This window comes from Podarcis gaigeae, assembly GCF_964106915.1.
Source record: "Podarcis gaigeae genome assembly, chromosome: 5".
Classification (NCBI taxonomy): Eukaryota; Metazoa; Chordata; class Lepidosauria; order Squamata; family Lacertidae; genus Podarcis; species Podarcis gaigeae.
In genome coordinates this window covers 47,429,074-47,453,405 of record NC_139681.1, presented here as the reverse complement: position 1 = coordinate 47,453,405, position 24,332 = coordinate 47,429,074, and the positions used below count along the sequence as shown (strand labels likewise).

Genomic DNA, 24,332 nt, shown 5'->3' with positions numbered 1-24,332 from the left:
TACTTGTAGTTTCATGGCTGCAAGTAATAGCTATAATGACTACCCAATCTTTGTTACAGTACTCTGGAAGTGAGAGGAGAAGAGCATTCAGTCATCCTTTACTCAAAAGAAGAAGAGGAGGAGGAGGAGGAGGAGGAGGAGGAGGAGAAGAAGAAGTTGTTTAATTTTAATATCGTATCCAGATTAATCAAACTGTATCAAGCAGGGAAATCACCATCACTGCCTCAAAGTACGTTTACTGTAAACCAGGGCTGGAGGAACATTTTTCAGCCTGACACACAACCTTCCAGGGGCCACATACGAGGAGTGAGCAGGGCCAGAGGCAAAAGTGGCTGGAGCAATGGATGTGGCTCTTACTTGTATACAGAACACTACATTCCAGCTACACAAATGTCAGGTTTCTACACCCACAAATCCCTTTCCATCCTCCGTCCTGGTATGCAAGAGGAATTATCCCAAATGAAGGGCAGGCAAAAGCACTTGTGGGGTGTGTGGAAATGGGCCCAGTGAAGAGAGGCTGTGACTTGGGGAGGAACATCACCTAGGGAGAGTGCCAAGGGCCAGACTGGGAAACTTGGAGGACCTCATTCTCCCCTGGGGCCTGAGGTTCCACAACCTTGTTGTAAACAATAAAGATGATTTCACCCTTCTCTGGAGAGAGTTCCAGTCAGCCCACTTGCATCCAGTATTGATGCCCACACCTTGGGCAATGCCTGGTGTGGGAAAAGGAAGCAGGGTGGTATCAAAAGGTAAGGGTAAAGGGTAAAGGGACCCCTGACCATTAGGTCCATTCGTGACTGACTCTGGGGTTGCGGCGCTCATCTCGCTTTATTGGCCAAGGAAGCCGGTGTACAGCTTCTGGGTCATGTGGCCAGCATGACTAAGCCGCTTCTGGCGAACCAGAGCAGTGCACCTAAATGCCGTTTACCTTCCCGCTGGAACGGTACGTATTTATCTACTTGCACTCCGACGTGCTTTCGACTGCTAGGTGGGCAGGAGCAGGGACCAAGCAACGAGAGCTCACCCCTTTGCAGGGATTTGAACCACTGACCTTCTGATCGGCAAGTCCTAGGCTCTGTGGTTTAACCCACAGCGCCACCCGCATCCCACAGGGTGGTATCAAAGTGGGAGGCAAATAAGGAGTTGGGATTGATACTTTCCACAATGCCATTGGCCTACTTCGCTAGAATTCTTCTTTTATATAAGTGTGTCGTTCTTAGATCATAAACCCTTTCACTGGGTAGGCACCATGGTTTATATTCTGTGTTGTATCTGCTGTCTGGAAATAACAAAATGAAGAAAAAGAATTTGATCCGCAGCAGTCTATCATTCTATACTTACCTCGGCTAATACAGGGAGCAGTGTGACAATATAACAAATCTGATCCATTTTAATGATGCAAAGAAGTTAGCTTAGCAAATGTTTTGCTTTATCTCATTTGGACACACAGCAGGGTGAGAGATAAAAGCGCTTAGAGACTACCCTCTCCCATCCGCTTAAATCAGGCCAGTGCAAACATGTGATAAATGAGACCCATTTGAGAGAAATGATTAACATGGAAAGTTATACATAACCAATTAAACTTGTAAGCTAAACTTAAATCCCCAAGATTCCCAAGAGACATAAGTGCAAATGACGTAACTGTGTGATTCTGGTTTCATGAAAATGGTGGAGAACGTGAACTTTACGTACTGTATGTGGCGTCTCAGCTTTCCCCCGTCTCACAACAGCTACTTCATCTCCAAAATAACATTTTATCTGTAAGTTTATATGCTTGCTTAGGAATGGTAAACGGTCTCTCTCATTGGTTAAAAGTGAAAACAATTCCTTCGGTAGTAGTTGTCCGTGCGGTCAAATATACTCCAACTCTGAGGATGCATAATAGCAATATACCATCTCCCCTGCTGTTCTTTGTGTTTGCAGTAATTATATAAGCAGTTAAGAATCACCAATTATGATGATAAATTATAAATAAAGTGTTGTTACACTCTGGGCAAACAAATTTGTTGTCATTAATAACAGAAATGATAGGAGTAGTAATATGTAGTATTTGCATAATGCTTTTTGAGCACTCAAAGTATTTTGTACATTATTTTGTACATTGTATGTACATTATCTCAGTAATCAAAGATTTGTTTATTGTTGCTATTTTGACCATCATGGTCATATCAACTACAGAAATAAAAAAATAAAAATAAAATAAAATAATAATATACACTGGCACAATATAGAAGAACAATGTTGAGTAAAATATGCTTTTACATTAATATATACCCAAATAACCTAATAATACTATACCATACTATCTCAGTAATCATTGTGATAGTGAGTCTGTTGCAGATGATGAAGACTGATGGCAAGAAAATATAGCTTTTGTTAAAGATACAAAGGCTTAAGGACAAAGGTTTGAAGTGACCACCACTGGAGATCTCCTGGATTTCCTGGGAGGGCAGCTAAAAGGTCATAGGATTCTGCAGACCTCCCTCGTCCTGATGGAGAGGGATGTCTACCACCAGACGGATGTGTGCAATTGGAAGTCTCCATGGTGTGATGGCAGAAAGTTCTGGCAATGTGCTATGATGGCAGGAGGGTCAGCAATGGGACATATGCATTGCAGGGAGGCCATGGAAAGAGTCACTCTGCTCTTAATTGAAAAGACAGTGGCAGAGTGAAGGAAACAAAATTAGACCTAACATGTGCTTCTTTCCCGAGAAATTTTAACAACAACAACAATAGTAAAGCTTTGGGCAATGATGACCCTGGATTCAGAGTCCAAATGCTTGTGCCTCAAGTGCATATTATGTACTTCTATTAAGTGAATGAACTTAATGCCTATAGAAATTGGCATAGAAAACATCTTCACAATACCAGATTGTTTTATTTGGACATGGTTGCAACCACTGAAAAACCTGGTACTAATAAGGACCATATATACAGGGTGGTCTAGGAATCACATGCTGTGGGGGTAAATTACAGTAAGTGTTCAAATTCTTGGCCATCAACTTGGAAACACTTCTCAGTTCATGGTAGATGTCATGTGTGAACATTTTTAAAGTGTGCAGATTCTGATATTGGAATTCTCATATCTTAATTCCGGGATCAATGCACACAAGCATTTTATGGTGTTTCCACCAAAATAAGCCAATATTTTTTCATATGACGCTGGCATCTACCACTTGTCGGGATTGCTAGGTGTTAAAAGTCATGCCTAGGGACAACAAATGTTACAGTGCACCATTCTGCTGAAACTACAGCTCTGCCCATATTGTCAATAAAGTGCCATCCAGAATAGGCATTAGGAATATCTGCAGCATGTACAGATTCGCTTCATTGTTCATTTTGCCACAGGATCAATTTAAGCAATCTCCTCAGAGCCCTACCCACTATAAACATTTTGCACATGAATCATCCATCAAGGCCCCAAGTTTCTTGGCTTAACAGCAGGCATGGTGCCTGTTGACATTACATCTGAAGCACAGTATGAAACATAGATTTTGGATTACCCATATCATTCTTCAGAAGAAGGCTTTGCCACTTCAAGAAAGGGTGATGAATTAATATGGAATCATCTGCCTTATATATGACATTAGTTCTGGCTCTTTCTTTCATCTTCCTTGTAAGAGATCATTAGTGGCTTCAAACACAGCATTTAAAATAAAAACCAGTTGAACCAGAATCATAGCCTTAAAACCTTAAGTTTGTGTTTTCATGGTCATATGAAGTTAGTAATTTCCACACATACATTTTCAGGGTTTCAATGCTTTGTTCCACCCACAGTGTTTGGGGTAAAAGGAATGTACACATATTGTTGTTGTTGTTCCAGGCATGTTTTTTGTGTCCCAAGAACTCAGGACAACTCTTACTCCTGTGAATAGAGAGTGAGGTACTTCAAGCTCATACCCTCCAACATTTCTCTGATGAAAATAGGGGTGTGGTATTCAATTGTAGTAATAATAATAATAATAATAATAATAATAATAATAATAATTTTATTATTTATACCTTGCCCCTCTCACTAGGTTGCCCTAGCCACTCTGGGCAGCTTCTAACATATATAAAAATATAGTCAAACATTAAACATTTTTTTAAAAAAAACTTCCCCATACAGGGCTACCCTCAACTGTCTTCTAAAGGGTGTATAGTTACTTACATCTTTGGCTCGGAGATCACATAACTCCATACCCTCCAATATTTCTCTGATGAAAATAGGGACATTCTACAGAACAAATGGGACATTCCAAGGTCAAATCAGAAACTGGGATGGCTTCTGTAAATTTGGGACTGTCCCTGGAAAATAGGTACAGTTGGAGAGCCTGGAAGCTGGTTTGTCAATCATCTCTTCCATCCAACTGGGAAGCAGTTTAAGCAGCAAAGCCAACCTCCTACATGACTTGTAATCGAGCCAAATAGAGCCAGATTCTTTATCAAACCAGCAGAAATGCCATGGGGGCTCAGGCAAAGAGATTGCCTTCCCTCCTGACCAATGAGTGACTGGGCCAATGAAAAAGATGATCACCTGGCTACATAAATTCAGCCCATGGACCTAATATGGCCCAAGGGGCTGTTACTGGCAAACTTCACCCATTCACTAATCATGTAGTATCATTTGACATCACTTATAAATCATTTTGATCTGCCCTGATATCTTCTGTGGCATTCCCAAGGGAAGACTTACAATTTTACATACCTTACACATTTTGTAAACATTTTACTTATTTCGGATACAATTTCCCCAAGACATGGAATACATTAAATTATGTAAAGTACATAACCCCTGCCAACCATAAGAGGCCTGGCCAGGTTTGAATCTGGCCCTTGGGCTGCAATTGGTTCCTCACTCCATTGCTTTTCCACATGACAACCACTGTACCAATTCCCAGACCTTTCAAATACCCTCAGATTTGAATTCTTAACATGCCACAGATTAAGAAACAAACCAGGCCTTTCCCTGCCAATCCTGCCTCATGTCTGTAACTGAGGAGCGGAGGAGGGGATAACGCACAGTCTTGTCTGCCCAGCCCCTTGTGTTACCTCAACTGCCATTTGTGCTACACTTAAGCCATAATTGGCACACCTGCTTCAATCCCAGCCCTCAGCCAAGCAGCTGTTAGAGCTGTGCTTTCATTGGGGTGGATGAGCAATTAAGAAGGTCAATGCACAGCGTTTGTCTGAGACTAAACCACACACGCAAAAAGTTACTGTAGCCAAATGCTCATGCTTCTTGTGGTATATGAGCGCATGATGACAATTCCCCACAGATTAGAACCTTTTTCTCATCCTAGCGAAACAGAGTGAGGTTCTGTGCATCCAGGAAAGAAGGATGCGCTGTCCCTCCATCTGTAAATATACTGCAGTGATGTCAGTGCTGAATCTGGTAATGTCTAAGGGTCAGATATGACAAAAACAATGCACTTTGACCTACAAGCAAAAAGAAGGAAGAAGAAAATGTTCTCTTTTAGGCGCAGCTTCTTGTGACTTTCACTTCAGTAAGGAAATAAAGTTTTTGTCCTGATTCAGGTAGTGCTCGCAGGGTGAGGGAGGATGGCGAGGAGATGGGGGCCAGTGCTCAGGAACCAGAGCAGCAGGACCCACCACCAGAGCCAGAGGAGCCCCTGTCTCCCCAAACACGGCAGGCTCTGAGGCATAGGGAGCAGCAGGAGGAATGCACTAGGAGGCAGAGGCAGGCAAGGGCCCACAGCCCAGATTCCTAGCTGGCCAGGTGGGGCTCGCTAGCTCTGGGAGGAGGTGTGTGATTCCTCAGCTGAAGTAGGTTTGGAGCAGGCGAGGGTCTCATGCCTCATCAAACCCAGATGCTGCAATCAGCATGCAGAGTAGCAGAGCAGAGGTGCTGTGTCTGCTTAACTGCCCCTGTTGATAGACCTTGGCTTGGATACTTCTGGACCTCTAAGGGACTGTGCTTTGGGTTCGACTCTGGACTGTATGCTGACTGCTGGACTTCAGACTTGGCTACTTGGATTGACCCTGGACTATTTTTCCTACCAGGTAGGCCAGGGGTTCAAGACACTAGGCTTGTTTCTCAACCAGAGGGGTATATAAAGACCTTGTGTTCCAAAAAAAAATGTACAATATAAGTACCTAACAGACAATATTTTACTATAGTAGTGTGAAATGTTATGTTTGGAAGGTGACAAGGCCCTACACAACTTATTATGTGATCTGTATGTCACCATGGATGAATAGTAGTTTGAAATTATCTCATGTCCATTAGCATGGAAGCTTACAAGGAAGCCTTTTAATCACTGGCATTCAGTCCTCCAAGAGGCATTTTTGAAACTGATGTTTGAATCAACATGCCAAAGATGATTTTGAACAATTCACTTCTGAAATGTTTTGGTTGAAGTTTCTCCCTGTGTACCCCCAAAACTAGAAATCAGGGCCTGCGCAGCATTATTCTGATTTCACCCAAAGCTGGTTTCTATGTTCTTATGGCAATTAAAGCAAAGGAGCACAACAGACCGGATGTTGAAAGGGACCTAGGATGTGCCCAGAATCCAAAAGCTTATGACAAGCATGCAGCATCAATGCTTGCACTGATAATAATTAAAGCTGAATCCTAATTTAAAATTCCATGCTAATTTTTTGAAAATCTGAAAATTTCTTTTAAAATGACCAGTGCTTTGCTTTTGTTGTAAAGCTTGTTAAAAGTCATGTTTCAATCTTTTTGGAAATCCAAGTAAAATAATTAGGGGAGCCAGGTTTGAAGTGGGCTGTGAGATTTGTATGTTAGGATTTTTATCTCTGTGTTTTGTTTTTTTAAGAAAACAAGGTTGACAAGCACTGGCCTAAGGTTTCTGCTCTCTATGTGTCCCTAGCGAAAATCATGGTTGTGCAAACAGGCACTGTGCGCATGAATCCTTGGTCTGATTCAGCAGCTGGGGCTGCACATGCCTAGCTCTCTAAAAGGAGGAGGAATCACACTAAGAAACCATTTGGTAGAGACACTGCAGTGGAAGGCGGGTGACTGAATTCAACTAAGTTTTACTCAAAGTAGACTTGCTTAAAATAATGGACCTAACTTAGTGCCATCCATTTATTTCAGTGGGTTTACTCTGAACAAGCCTTAGTTGAACCTGAGGTACCACTTGAGCTAATGGGGCCTCCCACTGCTGCTGCCGCCATGCCGCCACCACACAATTTCTGTTCTCATCCTGAAGCAAAGTTCTTAACTCGTGGCACTATTTCTGGGCTAGTGGAGTCTGTAACCTGAAGCATTTGTAAGCTGAAGCATCTATAACCTGTGGTACCACTCTACTCCCATGAAAATACCTTACAAGTTTTTGAATTCCCTTATTATTTTTTGTATTCTTTCTGAACTTGCCTTTCCAAAAATGGCGATAGTTGAAGGGTTGGGGGTGGAGGGAGAAGTCTTGCAATATTACCAGGAGTCCCTCAGCCAATATCAATTCCTTCTGTAGCCAGATGTTGCATATCCCTGTGTTGCTTCAGATGTCAGACAAAGCAGTTATCTATTCCTTTTGCCTAACACAGGCATACACATATATAAACACATACATTTCCATGGAGGGAAGGAGGGAAATGCTGTTGCAATCAAAATAACAAAAGACGTGTCTTTCTAAAAAGAGGGTGCACAAAATTGTTTACTTATGTAGCCATGTGGCTTTGCAGAACTTGCGAAATATCACTTTCTTGGCCTGAATTAACAGAAATCTGCCTTCTTCCAAGACAGAATATTGTATTAATAGCTGCTTCATTCAAACTGAAAGGGCAGCATCAAATCTACTCCTGTTGCTGCAGAGCTGGAGATCTTGCTCTGTGTCATTTCACAGTTCTCCATACTCATGGAAACAGAATGATACATGTGAGGAACTCCACAGTGACTCTTAAGCATGAGCCTTATTATCTTGAATCGATCTTTGCTTTGCATCTGGAATAGCTGAAAGTTAAAGCCCTTTGCAAAGCTCATCTCCTGTGTAGCCCCACTTTGACCAAACCACCCTGAAGTTTGAAATGGATTCAAGAGGATCTGGAAACTATAGCCAAGCTGACTGATGGCACTTAATTGCATTCTGTGTTTCATAAATGCTATACCGTAAATCTACTGATTGTCATGGAGAACAGAGTGATTAATGGGGGCCGCGGCTGTGTGCAGTTAGAGTTACAAAGAAATCTTGAAGATATGGAAGCCTTTGAGGACACATGTGTTCGAACGACTGTTGCTTCATGCTAGGGCAAAGAGACTCCTGGGGCCAGCAGGTTTGGAAGGAGGAAGGGCCCTGAGAGTAGATATAGTAGATAGCAAACATAATGCATTTCTCTTCCTTCATATACTGTAGAAAGTCATGAGAAGCATTCACTGTACTGGTTTGCACACAATGCTAAGTCATGGTTAACATTATCCATAGCTATGTCAACAATAGCTAACAAATTATGGTTAAAGCTTAGGCACCTGGCAGAAAACTTAAAACCTGGCTTATTTCATCCCCCTCGTTCTCCTGTAAAAGGAGACACTGGCCAGGAAGATCCACCCTTCACTCATGGCTTTTGGGCAGTGACAGATTCTTAGCCATAAATAAGAAAGAATATGTTGTGACTGGTACTGAAATCAATTCAAAACCTGATAGCCAAGTGTGTGTGTGTGTGTGTGTGTGTGTGTGTGTGTATGAATATGATTTCTGAGTTTACAAAAATATGAGCATTGTCTCTTTTTTCAAGTTTCAAGTTTCATTTTCTACAGATCAGTTTCATTTGTTGTGAGACATTAGTGTTACATACAGTGTTAGGTTAGAAAGGAAAGTGGGGAAGAGGGGGAGGGGAGAGTGATGTGGGGTTAGGTGGCAAAGTTTCTATTCTTCTGCTTAATGTACGTGAGGGGTGTTGTGTCAGCGTCACTTGTGTGGGTTCTCTTACTATTCACTTGTATTTCTTTGGGGGTGAGAGAGGTTGGCAGTGGCCTAGGGTATGGTTGGTTGTCTTTCTTGTCTTTGGTTGGCTGTAATGAGATTTGTTTTTGTGTGTGAGTGGGGTGCGTGTGTGTTTGGATCAGGTTAGCCAGATTGATTCGTATGTTGTTGGCGGATTCTTGTTGTCTTGTTGGGCTGTGTATGTGGCAAAGAGGAACCATACTGGGGTGAAGGCGTCTTCTATTTGTCCCCGTGTCAGTTTCAATTTATTGGTTAGTTTTTCTAATAAGGCTGTTTCCCATACTACTTGTTGGCAAGTATGTTTTGAAGATTTTATAAACTATGTGAGCCATATGTGTGTAGTTTGATCAAATCTCTTGCCCACTTTAAGCACAAAAATCACCCCCAATAATTAAAAATGAAGTGTAGTAGACCAATTCTGAATGGGAAGATGAGTTTGGGGTTAACTCTGACATTAGGAAGGAGAATGTGACTTGCCACAAGCACCAGTTTTAAGATGTAAGAAAAGAGGAGTCTGCTGGAGCAGCCCAATGGCCAATTCAGACCAGCATCCTGTTCTGTTGTCAACCAGTTGCCTGTGGGAAACCCGTAAACGGAACCTGAGTACAAGTGGTCTTCTGCACTGTGGTTTCCTACAAGTGGCATTCAAAAACATTACTACCTGTGACCATTGAGGCAGAGCATAGCCATCATGGCTAGTAGCCATTAATAGCCTTGACCTCTACGGATTTCTCCAATCTACTTTAAAAATCATATAAATTGGCGGTCATCATAGCTTCCTGTTGGAGCAATTTCCATAGTTTACGTGCTGTTTGAAGTACCTTAGTTTCACTGGATGTCCAGTTCTGCTGTTATGAGAAAAACTCTCTACCACTTTCTCCATAATTTTCATTAACATTTTAACTTATCATTAAATTTAATTAATAATTTAATTTATCATAAAAAATTCAATAACACGTTATATTTTTACCACCATGCTGGGAGGGTTGTGATTTAAATTTTCTGCTGTAGGCATTGCATTGCCATGGGCCACTGCAACAACCCGTCTATGTTGTAAGTCTGACAAGAATTTCAAATCTCCTTGTTTCAAAATGCTTACTCTGCTCCTTCCTCATGTCCCAACAAATGCTGAAACAACAATATGCCACTATCACACTGAATTCACTCCCTCCCAAATGGTCTTCTCTGGCTTTGCTCTCAGTTGTAACTGACGAGACTTCTACTATCCTTTCCCTTCATGTTTATATAGCAGGATATCCAGATGGCATTGAATCTTGAACCCACAGCTCTTTCCACAATACCCTGGGACCATTTGGTGAAGCTAGCAGGCTACAAATAATAAAATGCTACCTGATCCCACTATGGGAAAAAACTATGTAATGATCCTAAAACAAATGTCTTCCATTGAGGTGAAATTTCTTGGCCCATTTCAGAATGATTTGGCCCAAAAATTATTTGGTGCATCACTTTCGGAACAAACTCTTCTAAGCACACATTGCAAACTCCCTTAAATGATCCAAAAGTTGTTCTTTGGAATCATTAGGCAGAGCTATTTTAATCAGTCAAGTGTTTGAAAGCTTTGTATCTGGGATACAAAGTATTGTATGAGGGCATGTGTGGGTGAGAACTAAGTTTATTGACTTTTAAGGAGGCCTGGTATGTATGATTTCACCATCCCTTGGTGTGGTTGTGAGTGATAGGCAAAAGGTTATCGCAGCTAACACTCAAAATGAAACTTACTATTGTGACTTTTAAAAGCTACAGTTCTATGCCCACATTTGAAGGAGTTAGTCCCACTGAACTTACTGGAACTTATTTCTAAGTCATGTATGGGAGCAGCCTGCATGAACTTGTCAGAAGTCAGATTAGACATAGTTCAAAAGCCTCTGATCTTTTTGCTAAAGGCCTCCAAAAACAATGTATTTTAAGATGCTGGAAGGACGTCTTGTTGATTTTTTTTAAAAAAAACAACAACACTAAATCTAATTTGCAAAAATCACTTGTTTTGTTTTTCTGGTTTTACAACCATTGCAGCTATAGCCATTCATGTTGGAAAAAATACTATTCAGTTGTCAAATTACATTAAGTAATTCACAGAATAACTCATAAAGTGCATTTAAATGTTTATGTTGCACTTAGTCCAGTGAATTCAATGCTGTGTATATGTCAAGTTCTCTATCTTCACAACAACCAAGAGAGGTAGGTTAAACCAATAGTGACCAAGCAAAAATTAGAATCTATGTCAGTCATGAAGTGCAATGGGTACCTTGAACAGGGATACTATCTGCCTGTAAGTTAGCATCAAAATAAATGCTACTAGTAACTTTGAAGGCTTTAACACTCTATGCAACAAGCATGCACGCACATGAGTTAATGAAAGGGAGAGAGGACATTTTCATGTTATAGATCCCAGCGGCAAACCTTTTGTGTGAATCAATAGCTTCATATTTGGCTTAAAGGCAACATGCCATATTGATTCCCAACATAAGATGACTCTATAGCAAATGTTTGAAGTTTCCTTCAACACACTGACTCTGGGACGTAATGACATAGAATTGTGACATTGATGCTATTGTTTTTGTAAGTGTCCATAGCTCAGTATTTAGTTTCCAGTTTGTACATCTCTGTGGCAACAGAATTTGGGGCAGAAGGAAGCACTATATTCTACTGAATATAGACCTTTAACAAAATAAAAAAATAAAATAAACTGTGCCAGAGAGAAATGTCTAGACGAAATATTGTATCTTGGCCACAACCCTCTTTGAAACGTGGTTCTTGGCAGGATGGAGTTTTCCATAAATTCTCATTTTTTCTTGTTTGAACAGATTATGCCATTGAATTCTCTAAAAGGGGGGCATGTGAAGGAGTTTGTGCTGCACTTAGCACTCTTCTAGCCCTTCCATGACCCCTTCATGACCTTTTCTGTTCCCGAGAGAACAAAAAAATTTGAATTCTTTAAGCCCAGTGTAAAGCACTCCATTGCAGGGTCACTGGTACAATGCAGCTTTATCATCTTTTGCAGTTTGGCCCTTTTGTATGGGAACAAACTTTGCTTGTCTTTTTGCTTACTACTAGCATTATTATTAACAATACTTGGTTGCCCTTTTCCAACTACAGTGGTACCTCGGGTTAAGTACTTAATTCGTTCTGGAGGTTCCTTCTTAACCTGAAACTGTTCTTAACCTGAAGCACCACTTTAGCTAATGGGGCCTCCTGCTGCCGCCGCCGCACGATTTCTGTGCTCATCCTGAAGCAAAGTTCTTAACCCAAGGTACTGTTTCTGGGTTAGCGGCATCTGTAACCTGAAGCGTCTGTAACCCGGGGTACCACTGTACTGAAATAAATTGGGAATGGTCTGGAAATGACATGTAATGGATTGTGCTGAATGTGAACAGTCATACATTAACAATAACTAACACAAACTAATGGGTGTTCATTCCATTTCTGGCTATATTATCGCAGAAAACCCGAAGCCATTTTGTAAGACACAAATGATTTAAAAAAATAAGATGCATGACATTTATTTTGTAATGTTAACATTAATATCCGTAGAAAGATTTTTATTGTCAGTACAAAAATTAACAGATTTTAATACTTTTTACCCCCTCCCCCCCATTTTAAAAAACATGTAAAGTCAGTATGGATTGCATTCATATTGCATGGCTAAACCAGCGTGAAAGGTGATTTGAATGTGAAAACATTATGCTTTAAATTCTGAAAGACAAGTTATAGAAATGCAGTAATATTTTTGGGCAGGCACCAGGGCTGACACCTGGTACAGCAGGATGGTTTGGAAAGCTGTAATGGAGCAAGAATAAAATAACCCCTCAGAAAGATGGTCAGATTCCAACATGAATTTCTGTAATTGCCATGATGACAATCTCAGTGCTCTCGTAGTACAAGAGGAGCCTCAAAAGCGTGTGTTTGATCAAAATATCCAAAAGCATTATTGGACGTTCAGCAAACATAGTTGCTAATCTGAAGCATGTACAGAAAGCTAAGAATTGAGGTTTAGGGCATTTAAAAAATTGTAGAAGTTTAGACAAGCTAGAATACTATGGAATAAGTCTCAGACTTTTGGGTCGTTCTACTGAGCAATTTAATTAAATGAACAGGGGTGGCCATCAAACTTTTTTGCATTTGAGGAATTGTAAAGTGTGACAACTAAAACAGCTACACACCTGGCAATACAGGGAGCAAAATACTTTCTCATTAAAGGATACTTTTTTTATTTCTGAGAGTTTTGGTTTGTTACAGCAATAACCTCTCATGCAACTTTAGGCTGCAATCCTATACCTGCTGAACTCCAAGGGTAGACATGTATAGCATGTCACTGTTAAAAAAACAACCCAAATTAATTAAAACCTTAATTCCCAAAATTAGTTATATACCGTAAATATTTCTCTCTTTTTTTAAAAAAAAGATCTGACAACTAGTAAAGTTTGAGCAATATATCTACTAGTTCTCTGTGCTGTCTGCATAGAAATGCCATTTAAATTACAAAATAACACAACCCTATAAAAGATTAATTGTTTTGTACATTACCAATTAATTAATAAATTAATGAGATAACAATTTTCCCTGAAAGCAAAGTATTTTTCACCTTTAGGTGGTGATATTTTAAAAAAGAAAAGTTTTATGTATGAACAGCAATTACAGGTAGCTGTTTCTTTTTTTAAAAAAGGCTAATTTTGCTTGGTGAAGTGAGACATCCATTTTCAAATCAATACAAAAAATAATTCATTGTAAATATATATAATATATATTTATACATATTTGATTATATTTACATACATCCAGCACCTATATACTGCATTTGTGCTCTGTAAGTGTGTGCCAACATATATTTTCTCCAAATATTACAAAATAAACAAGGAAGGCTGACCCAACATTTGCCTCAAGTCCAACTGGTCCACTGAATGTAGAAAGTGTGTTGCGGCATCCAGACCTGTCAACTGGCATCCAAATATGGCCCATAAAATTCTTCTTCTGAAAATTGTTTGGCATTCCAAAGTACACCACTTTTTCCCTTGGTGTGATCATAACACCTTTTGCCAATTTTTTGCTTTTGTTTTGGTCCCTACAATTCATATGTACAAACAAAAATCCTGTGTGTCTGAAGAAAGGCTCTTTTTTTTCACATGGTAGGTAGACATTCTTGTTTTCTTACTCCTTTGAGGAATAAAATAAGGGTTCTTTTCATGTTTTGACACTGCCGTTTATGTGCTGGTACTTAGGGAGGCAAGGTTCATAAGGCATTGGATCGGCAGAAAAAACAGAGTCATCACCTGAGGAACAGGAACTCCTTGTGTCTTGGTAGCTAGGTGAATACTGTTCCAGTGGTCCACTAAGATCTAGGTACTCCTGTAAGATAAATTCATACGCGTATTTACTTTAGGAGTGTACAGATTTACATGTGTGTGTAAATAATATCACATTCATATAGAAACACAAACCAAAAAAACAGGCTGGCACCATTCAGCATTCAAAAGTAGATTTCTTGAATCAGTTCACATATCACAGTAAACCATGGTTAAGCTCACTGTAAACATGCATAAGAGGGCTCTCTCACTTTGCCTGATCTGACTGGGGCTCTGTACCAAAAGGGTTTTTCTTGGCTTACTGGTTGTGATTTCTGGAAGCAAAACAAACCATGATACTTGGGTTTGGATGGAATGCAAAGCCATATATTGTGGGTCATTTCATCTGCATGCAAGCATGGTACAAACTACGGTTTACTCAAGATGTGCACACTGGGCCAGTGTCAGAACTAAGACTGTAGAAACTCGGGTTCAATCCCTACCCATCCATGATGATTTCTTTTGGGTTGCTGGCTTCATTTCTCAGCTAACTCAACTTTATATAGTAGATGTGAGGTAACACTGTAGGGAAAGAAGGCCTTAAGCTCTTTAGACGGAGAGTTGTGGGGGGAGAGAGGGTAATAGCTACTCATAAAACTAGAAGTCACCAGAGGAGTGTGAAAAAGGAGCGGGGGACCCAAACCAACAAAAAAGGGAATTCTGAGGCAGATGTGTCAGTTCCAAAAACATCAACTTTAACCACACCAGTCGAGACATATACTGTAGCCACATCAAAAGCAAACATTTTGCTTACGATGATAAAAACAAAATTTCACCCTACATAGAACTATTTTTTCCCCCCAGCACATGGAAACAATTTGCAGAGAGAACGATCCTTTCTTTCCAATATCCATTTGGTTAAGCTGGCTATTTTGTATTTTATAATATCATATTTCAATTTACATGTGCTCAAGCAAGTAATACCCAAGTCACTGCAATACGGTACTCTAAGTATATTTTTTTGCTCACTGTAGTTGCTTCCACCAGCTTTTGTGGAACTCAATAAACTTAGCAATGATTTTGAGCAAGCCCCAATGAAAGCAGAAGGAGCATGGCACTTTCATTCAATGAGTCTAACACAGAAAACCTTCCTAGTCGCTTGTGTCCTACATTTTCATAGCTGGGGGGGGGGCAAATAAAACCCAGTGATTAAGCATAGGGACCTAGGATTCTTCTTGTTGACAGCAGAGTGACCAACTCTGTCTTGTCACTGGAAAGCTGAACCAGAGCCACCAATGGAGACCTGGATTAATTATGTCTGTGACATAGCCATCTGGATTGTCTTAGCCAGAAGAGGACCATCAAGGGTGTGGTATGTCAAAAAGGGATAAGTTTGTGAAAGTTTGGTTTTATATATAAGGGAAAGCATACTTTCTATTCAGCTCTTATATGGAAAGGCCTTTTGAAAGTGGGGCATAGGATATAAGGCATAGGATCCTTGCCTTAAGATGAATTTCCAAGTCCATGGGAGCAGAGTGCTCACAATGTTACATTGGTGGATATTTTCCTTGCTACTGTATTGTGCTTTGCTTTGTACAGTCTTGTAACAGCTACATTTCTGTGTCGTTTTATTTGTCATTTGTAAATGTTTAATGAAAATAAAATAAATCTTTAAAAAGAAGAGGAAGAGGAGAAAAAGAGCTATAGTGTCAGCTGAATCTGAAGCCAGGGCTATAGAAGTTCTTGAAACAACAGTTTTGGCAGGAGAATAAAGTTATTTTTTCTCCTTGAAATGCTGCTTCTCTTTCAACTTCTGCAGAGCAGCTGTATTCATTTAAATACCAATTGCTTCATTTGCTAAACCACAAGTTACGATTCTAAGATGTGAAAAATCAATTTTTAAAAGCTGGGCTGCGTGCGTTTTTAACAAATTATGTGATTTTTCTTTTTTTAAAAAACCCAACAGTGAATGTTTTCCTATTAAGACAGTGATGGTTAATTCAATGTAAAATAAACAGAAGCATGGCACACAGCAAAAAAACAACAACTTCATAGTACACTTTTGATCTGATGTTACTTCCATATCTTGTAAGTACTCTTTCATGTCTGGTCCCTGTGATCTCCGTGTCTATTTAGAGACAATATGAATCTATCGGTATGCACAGGCTAAAATTGTGGCGCCTCTACCATCAATGGCAAATAGCCCATTGACTTCAAAAGAAGTTGTCATTTCCTCAATATAAATTAGCATGACAGCTTTTAGGAAAAATATGGAGCGGGAAATTTCTACCACAAATGGAAGGAGAAAGCTATAGGGATACCCAGTGAAAGACTTTATCCGTGTGATTCACACATATTCAACAGATCCATATATTCACTGAAGGATGGTTCAGTTGACGAATTTATGTGATAATCCTTACTTGGTTGTTAGCTTCAATATGCGGCTATAGTATGACCCCTAGATGTGGGGAAGTCCATGCAGCTCACAATTTACCATGGAAGACAATCCATGATAGCTGGTATTCAAGGGTGTACTACTTCAAAAATAAATACCAACCTGGGAAGAAACTCCATTTCAAATTAAAATGCAAGCCTAAGAAATTTTATAATTTGTGGGTTCAACAGATTCACCAATACTGTTTCTCCTCTACAATACTGAACTGATCTTGGTGCTGTGTTCAGACTTCTATTTCAACTATACCTACATATATACAAATCAGAATCAAACTGCAGTGCACTTTAACCCTGAAAAAGAACTCAGGATGGAATGAGGTAATTCTCACTGGCAGGGATTAGAGGAAGAGATTAATACACTGAATGCACCTCTTTTAGTTTATCCATAGAAATTAATAGTTGTTTTTCAGATACTTGGGCATGGTTGTAGTGTGGGCAAATCCAGTGCTCAGTGCTTTGTACTCTGTGGACGGGGATTCTACCAGGGAATGTGTGCAATGTTTATTGTGCATAACTTGTGCAAGTGCCCTTCACTGCTAGGGGCCTTGCAATGCACAAACTCTCCTTAACATACCTTGCAATAGGCATGTTCTCATTTAAGATGTTCCTTATAACAATGAAAACATTTTGCTTGTTCTTTCAGAAGTTTAAAAAGCAAGCGCCTTACTCACCTCATTAGTTGTGAGAGTGAGGATCCGATCCAAGTCCTCCACAAGCTGCTTAAAAGTAGGTCTCTGGGAAGGCACAGCATGCCAGCAATCTCTCATCATCATGTAGCTGTGGAAGGCAGAATTTCATTGTGTTAATTAACTCAATGTGTCTATGTCAGGCATCTCCCATATTCACAATACTTCAGGGCTGTTCAGTTAAAGTCAGGGTGTGTTCACATGTTACAGTCTGGAGTATTTAAGATGCATGCATTATGAACGATGGTGATTTCCATTGATGCTTATTCGTATTCTACATATACAATTATTATTATTATCATCGTCATCATCCTTAGTAGCCTATGTTCGTCTTTTGAAATGAAGCTCAAGGCAGCTCACAGGGGAGAATCTGAGTAACCATTATGTGAAGCATATGCTAGGCAAACCAAGAATGGTTCTTGTGGAAATTATTTCACCATTTGTAAATACAAAAGTTCATTTGTTTGACAGTGTTTGCACTCTCAGCAGTTTTACTGTTTTGCTGATCAATTTAATATACAAATTTATTGCATTTCAGTGGTATTGTATCTTGCTTTAGGACTATTTTAGAATAAACAAACAAAACCATTTGCCTAAAAACAAATGCTTCATGCTGATATCTAAAAGCCTGAGGGATTGGCCAAGGGGTATATTTCGGAGCATTGTTAAGCGACACAACTCCTCCCACCCCCACCCCAGGCTCAGGCAATTTGTGAATCTGTATTTGAACCACAGTGCTGGAGCATTCATATAACTCCAAGAGGGCAATCCAAACCCAATATCGGCTGGGATTAGTGATTTTGAAATAGGTGGCTCTTCAACTGAATTATGACCATAACTAAGTTGTTGTTGTTTAGTCGTGTCTGACTCTTTGTGACCCCATGGACCAGAGCACGCCAGGCACTCCTGTGTTTATGACTAAGGTAGGTTCATTAATTTCTATGGGTCTACTCTGAGTAAAACATAGTGGAATGCTACCTTAAGTTTCTATAAAAAAAAGAGGCGAGGCTTCTCCATCCCCTATACTCTTCTCTCTTGCCAGTTGTATAGCCTGTTCCAACACTGGCTTTGTTCAGTGACAGTCATACAGCTCCATTTCCAGCCCCACACTTGAGAATTACAGGATCACTATCCACACTCTTTCAAATACATTATATGGGGATGAGCTAGGACATTACTGGCATTAGACTGGGGCTATTTCATGCATAGCACTAAAGATAAAACATGTTCCTATAACTGACTGGAAGGCCCCACATATTGGGCCACAGTATATATGTGAGCAGAAATCACAAGTTCCACTGCTGGTTACTTGATGAATTTGTGAACCATATGCTGTGCTTAAAACAGGTCTGGGAAAGCAACTTTGGGATGTATGAGACAGACGCATGAGTAAAGTAAATACTTCAAATTTTAAAAAAGCCTGTGGGGTTTTCAGACCCTGTACAATACTTCAGACAAGATATACTCTTGCATGATTCAAGTCAGATATTGTGTAAAGCCTGCTGTTGAGGGCCCAACGAGGAGGGCAGAGAAGAAAAATGGTTGTTGAGAGGGAATCAGCAGCACTGTGCTGAGGGCCCCTGAAGTCTGCAGCTGGACCTGGTCTAAGTGCAACTCAAACAAAAAGATCAACTTATTGATGTGTACTTTTGGCAGGTCCACAACTGACTGCATAATTAAAACTTTCCCAAATCATACGCTTCCTGTTCACATTGCTAAAAATATGTATCAGACATGCGATGTTTATCCTGGCTTTTAACAGCTGAGATGTGTATTTTCAGGACCCTCCCTGTTCCTGTGACTGATTAGTTTCATCTCTTTCAATGCTCATTTTTGAAGCCGCCCTGTGTGCACATGCATATAATGTTATAGTGCTCCCATTGTATCATATAAATATTGCTGATTATATTAGCACATCCCTCTTCAGCCCATGGCCCAGCAAGAAAGAGTTCTTACAGTTCACTGGTGCAGTTGGCAGGTTTGTCCATTCTGTGTCCTTCTTTCAGCAACTTGAAGAGCTCTTCCACTGGAATTCCTGGATACGGTGACCCTCCTAAAGTGAAGATCTCCCACATTAGCACACCAAATGACCATCTAAAACAAGAAAGGGAATAAGAATGGGGCTGAATCAGATTTACTAAAGAGAGCATAGAGACATGTATTTTTAGCTACGTACCTTATGATCTGAGCAGCAAAGTTGTTTAAGGCTACTTTCCTTGCTTGTTTTCCTCTTTCTGCCGGCAGATGAATAATGATAGCTATCCATCTACCTTTCCATTTTTTACCAATCCTACACCCTTCTCCAAATATAAAAATCATTTTGTTTGAGGAAGTACTTCATGATGAAAACAAACAAAAACAGAGAAATGTTGGGGGTGACTCAGTTCTATAGCTAAAAATTGAGCAGATCTGCTTCTGTAAACAACCTGGATGGAAAACCTCTGGGAATCATGCAGAAACTGCTCTGAGTGCCTTGGGCGAAGAGTATGGCAGGGCTAGCCAATGTGGTACCCTCCAGTTGAAGTACAACTCCCATCAGCCCCAGCCAATGTGGCCAATGGGCAGGAATGATGGAAGTAGTAGTCCAACAACATATGGAGGGAACCACGTTGACTGCCCCATAATAACACACACATAGAAGAGAGACAAAGAGACACAACCAGAACCACGGAATCATGGGATGTAAGTAGGGTCTGGCTGAATCTGATCCAAATATAAGTAACCTGTTCCATAGTTACAATCCAAACCATATTTGCTTGCAGATACGTCTCGACAATCCGTAAAGGCAGGACTGTGTATGGCAATGGCATTTGTGTGTGATCTGCTGTCAGAGACTGATGTGCATCCATTATATAAGTCTGATCAGCCCAAAGGTGGCATGAATACAACAAATATGTGCATCAGACATTTGCATGGGATTCTGAAACAGGCGAGGACTAGCATGGGAAACAGACTGTTATGACTATTTTGCTTCTTGTCCAAATGTACCTGCAATTCTGAGGAAACCCGTGCAGTCACCGATTTACGAACAATTAACAGCAACTCAAGTCTTAGTGTCTCCATGCTTTGGTTCAGAAAATGCTCCAACCAAAGCATTTAAAACAATGCTTCAGAGCTGCACATCTGTAAAGAAGGTTCAAGGGAAGTAAACTTCCGCACTGGCAAGAGGAAGCCAGTGTTTTCTACCTTTCATGTGCTTTGAAGCCAGCCAGATTAGTAACAGAGCACTGGTCTGCAGTCTTCCAGAAAATCCTCACTTTCTAAGGCCACTTACTGGGGAATAAAACGGCAGTCACAGGTCTCAGGAAGTAAAGGAGGGGAAAATAATGTAAAATCTACCAAAGTGAGGTCAACAATATTGCTGAAAGAATGAGTGCATGAGGCAGCAATGAGATTGAAAATATCCATTGTTTTCTTTGGTTCTGAAGCTTTCCATGGCAATTTTTTTAAAAAAACAAAAAAGCCTTTGCGAAAAAAACAAAGCACAAAAAGTTTTTCTTTCCAGGTTTTTAACCTGCCAGAATAAAGGTGTCTGGCTTGTAGTAAATTAATTTACCTTGGTGGATCAAAGGTTGAGAGACATATTTTAATCTGTTGCATATATATTTCTATTACATGTAATTCAAGTACACTGGAAGAAGCTATAAATGAATAAAAAGATAAAAGTAAGGTTCTGAGATAAAGTTACTTACACATCACTTTGATGTGTGTAAACCCTGTCAAATAGAGCTTCTGGTGCCATCCACTTCACAGGCAGCCGACCCTGGACATAAAATAGAAAAGCAGCAACTGGTTATCTACTGATCATTAGTCAATTTCAGCAATGAATCTGGCAAAGGTTAAGTCAAGCTGCAATACTAAATTTTGCTAAAGCAAATTAACAGTTCCATGAAACATTAGAAAACACAACCCCTCTTCCCTTAGTCTCCTGGCTCATTAATATAGCTGTGATTCTCATTAACTTCTATAGAATGAGAATTTTAAAACGTCTTATTCAGAATTGAAAGAATCAGAAAGTCAAGCTCTGCCACAGCTTCCACCCCACCAAGGCATCGTTCCCCAATCATCAGCACTCTGCAGAACCTGTATAATACAGGGAGTGCTTTATTTTGCTGTATTCAAGCATACTCAAGGGTAAAAAAAATTAAAAACCAAAATGTTGGAATATGCCCTTGTGCAGGCGGCAACCATTTTGCATGGGGATTCCATTTCTGGCCCCCACACGCACTGCATTAGCCTGCCCCTGTTCTGCCCTCTGCTAGGTCCAAAAGGACCAGGGCATCAGTGATTGTGTGTCAGTTGGACAAACACAAAATGGTCGCCGCCTGTTTAGCAGTTCCTCTCCTCAACCAAAGTCAAATAGTCCTTCTCACTGTCACATGCCCACAGACTGGATCTGTTCAATGCCTAAATGGGAGACCAATGGGAGATCACCGATGTAAAGAACCCTGATTTCTGTGCTAGAAAGAAGATGCAATATAAATGTACTAAATAAATAAGTTAACTAAAATGACAGCTGACCCAGAAATATGATTCATGTGAATGACCACGCAGGGGCATCTAGTATAATGTGCAAGAGAAGCCCCGCATGTTAGGCCTTTTCTATATAGATTTAATCACTACTTTGTATGCTAAGAGATCCTGTTCCTTTTAAAAAAAAACAACAGAATAAGCTGCTATCCACAGTGAGGGCATGCCATTTAAATGGGGAGTGCTTGTTATTTAACCAGCGGATTGCCAAGAATGTCATAAGCTTCTGCTGAAATGTGGGTAATAAAAGACTTCTACAAAACTAAAACCAAATGTTAGTAATTTCATAATGGATACATTCCACAAAATTATCCATTGATTACAAAAAGCCAAATTTATATTCATATTCGGTATCTAGCTAACAGTCAAAGAATGTGCTGCAAGTTTCATGGAGGCCATAAAACGAAAAAGGCTAAAGCTTATCCTTTAGAAAGCATCATGTAACACGTACTCTCCCAGCCGGTGTAAGCAGATAACCTTCCTTTCCTAGTAAAAAGGGGTTAGGAATCCTAACACACTTGCCTATTATTTTCATTTCTTTGATTAAAAGTTAGGCTGCTGTACAAGAAGTCCATTAGGAATACATTTGCCATACTTAAATGTACCAAGGAAAAAAGATACCGGATCAAGTGATAAGACTGCCATCCACTTACATTAGTAGTCTTTTTATAATAATCTATATTGTTGATGTCTCTGGCCAACCCGAAGTCAGCTATTTTCATGACGTTGTTTTCAGTTACCAAAACGTTCCTTGCTGCTAAATCTCGATGGATGCACTGGAAAATAAAATTTAAAATATGAATTCACAGAAGTGAGTACACGCATCCCATCTGCAACCCGATTCCCAACTTGATAAACCTTCAGCCATCAGAATTCACACCGTTTCATTCAGGTACACACAGTCAGGGACAGATGTGAAGGCTCAGAGAAAATGGAATCATTCCAGAAAAAGTAGTGCCCCCCCATTTTTAAAAAGCACTTCTCTCCACCCCCCAAAAAATGTAAAACATTTTTGGATTATGAAACGTTTTCTTTTAAAATGATGAAGGAAAGGAGACAAGGAGTTCATATACTTAGTCCCTCAAAACTAATACTTTTGTATTAAATTGCACAGATCACTACAATTTGTTTATGCTGTGGACAAGCTAGTCCTGAGTACAAGCAGACAAGCAAGTCACTGAGAGTACACAACTCAAAAATGCAAGAGCAAGATGCATTTCTGCCTCTTGGAGGGCACTGCCATTGTGATCTTCCTTCGGCTTGGCATAGTTGATGGATCTGTTTCTGTCCTCTGGACTATGCCTCAAAGGACTGGGAATGGAAGGAAGTACAGAACAACATAATTTTGTTGCCATGCGATTCTTGCTGCTATAATCTGACCCTCCCCACAATTTCTCTCAGCTGTGTTTCTGCACCTGGGGAAAAAACATTGCTGCGAGACCAGAAAGGGCGAGGAGGTAGGGAATGCAGGTGGAAACTAAATGACATGTGGCAACCACTTGAAGGCAGGTTTTGTTTTAAAGCATAGAAAACAATTCCCATTGGCCAACTTTCTATACTTAAAACACATTTGTCAGAAGACAATTCACTCATGTTAAAGCTTTCTCGGAAGATGGTTTCAACATCCCTAAAAATAGTCAAGCAACATGTACCAAAGGCTCCAGAAATACTGTCATTTCTCCTAGGAAGCCAGTCTAAAGTCTCCTGCCACTTAAAACCTGCTGATTTTATCTTTCGCCATTAAAGCACAGCTCTGCAATAGTATACAGTGATACCAAGTAATTATTTTCCACTGCTTTTATGAGAGCATTTAAAATACGGCAAGATAGCAACCAAATCTTTCCCTTAGTGACTACTAGAGAAATCTCTAAGAAAATGCATTTGAAAACTCACAACTCCATTTTATGCTGCGAAGGGAGACCATCCTTCAACTGAATCAAATGTTTAAAACTGTACATTAAATTGTATCATACGGCTCCTGAAATAGCTTCTCAATGACTTCCACTATAAACCCCGTTCGTATGGACTCAACAACTTCTAAGTTACATTAGAACAGGATTTCAAGTTAACATGTGGAGTCAGAGTGGCTACTTTTTGCAGAAGTATATAAAAGTAAAAACAACTATATTCTCTACCCCACCCCACCCCCCCAAAAAGGCTGAAATGTAGCACATTTGTGCCCTCTGAGATATCCAGCATACTAGCTGACTGGCATTTTGAAACCAAGTTACCGACTTCTGAAAAACTAACATGTTGTAGAAAACGTAAATAATGAAATTTGAAAGTGGTCTCCTACACCCTTAACCTTCTTTCCTCCCTTCACGTCAGCACCTTTTTGAAAATGCACAATTGACCTTTATTGACTCAGAAAGGAAGTTCTGCCTGCTGATGGAAACCATAGCTTGCTTTAAGCTCTTCTGTCATTAGTAATAAGAGGCAGCAGAAGAAACATGTTGTGA

At 40.0% G+C, this 24,332-nt stretch overlaps 1 protein-coding gene and 1 long non-coding RNA gene across 9 annotated transcripts in view; one reads left to right on the top strand and one right to left on the bottom strand.

Annotated features, from left to right (window-relative positions):
• The window catches only part of LOC310845834, a 160,327-nt gene that overhangs the window by 120,603 nt on the left and 15,392 nt on the right, over positions 1-24,332 (top strand). The window lies entirely within an intron of this gene.
• The window catches only part of FGFR2 (fibroblast growth factor receptor 2), a 144,380-nt gene continuing 132,456 nt past the window's right edge, over positions 12,409-24,332 (bottom strand). For all 8 annotated transcript variants that reach the window (XM_083741239.1, XM_083741238.1, XM_083741241.1 and 5 more), the window contains 5 exons: positions 22,527-22,649; positions 21,036-21,106; positions 19,300-19,437; positions 17,329-17,434; positions 12,409-14,267 (listed from right to left, as the gene is read on the bottom strand). In XM_083741239.1, the coding sequence (XP_083597365.1) occupies positions 14,103-14,267; positions 17,329-17,434; positions 19,300-19,437; positions 21,036-21,106; positions 22,527-22,649 (603 nt within the window). In that variant the 3' untranslated portion in view covers positions 12,409-14,102. The remainder of the gene's footprint in view (positions 14,268-17,328; positions 17,435-19,299; positions 19,438-21,035; positions 21,107-22,526; positions 22,650-24,332) is intronic.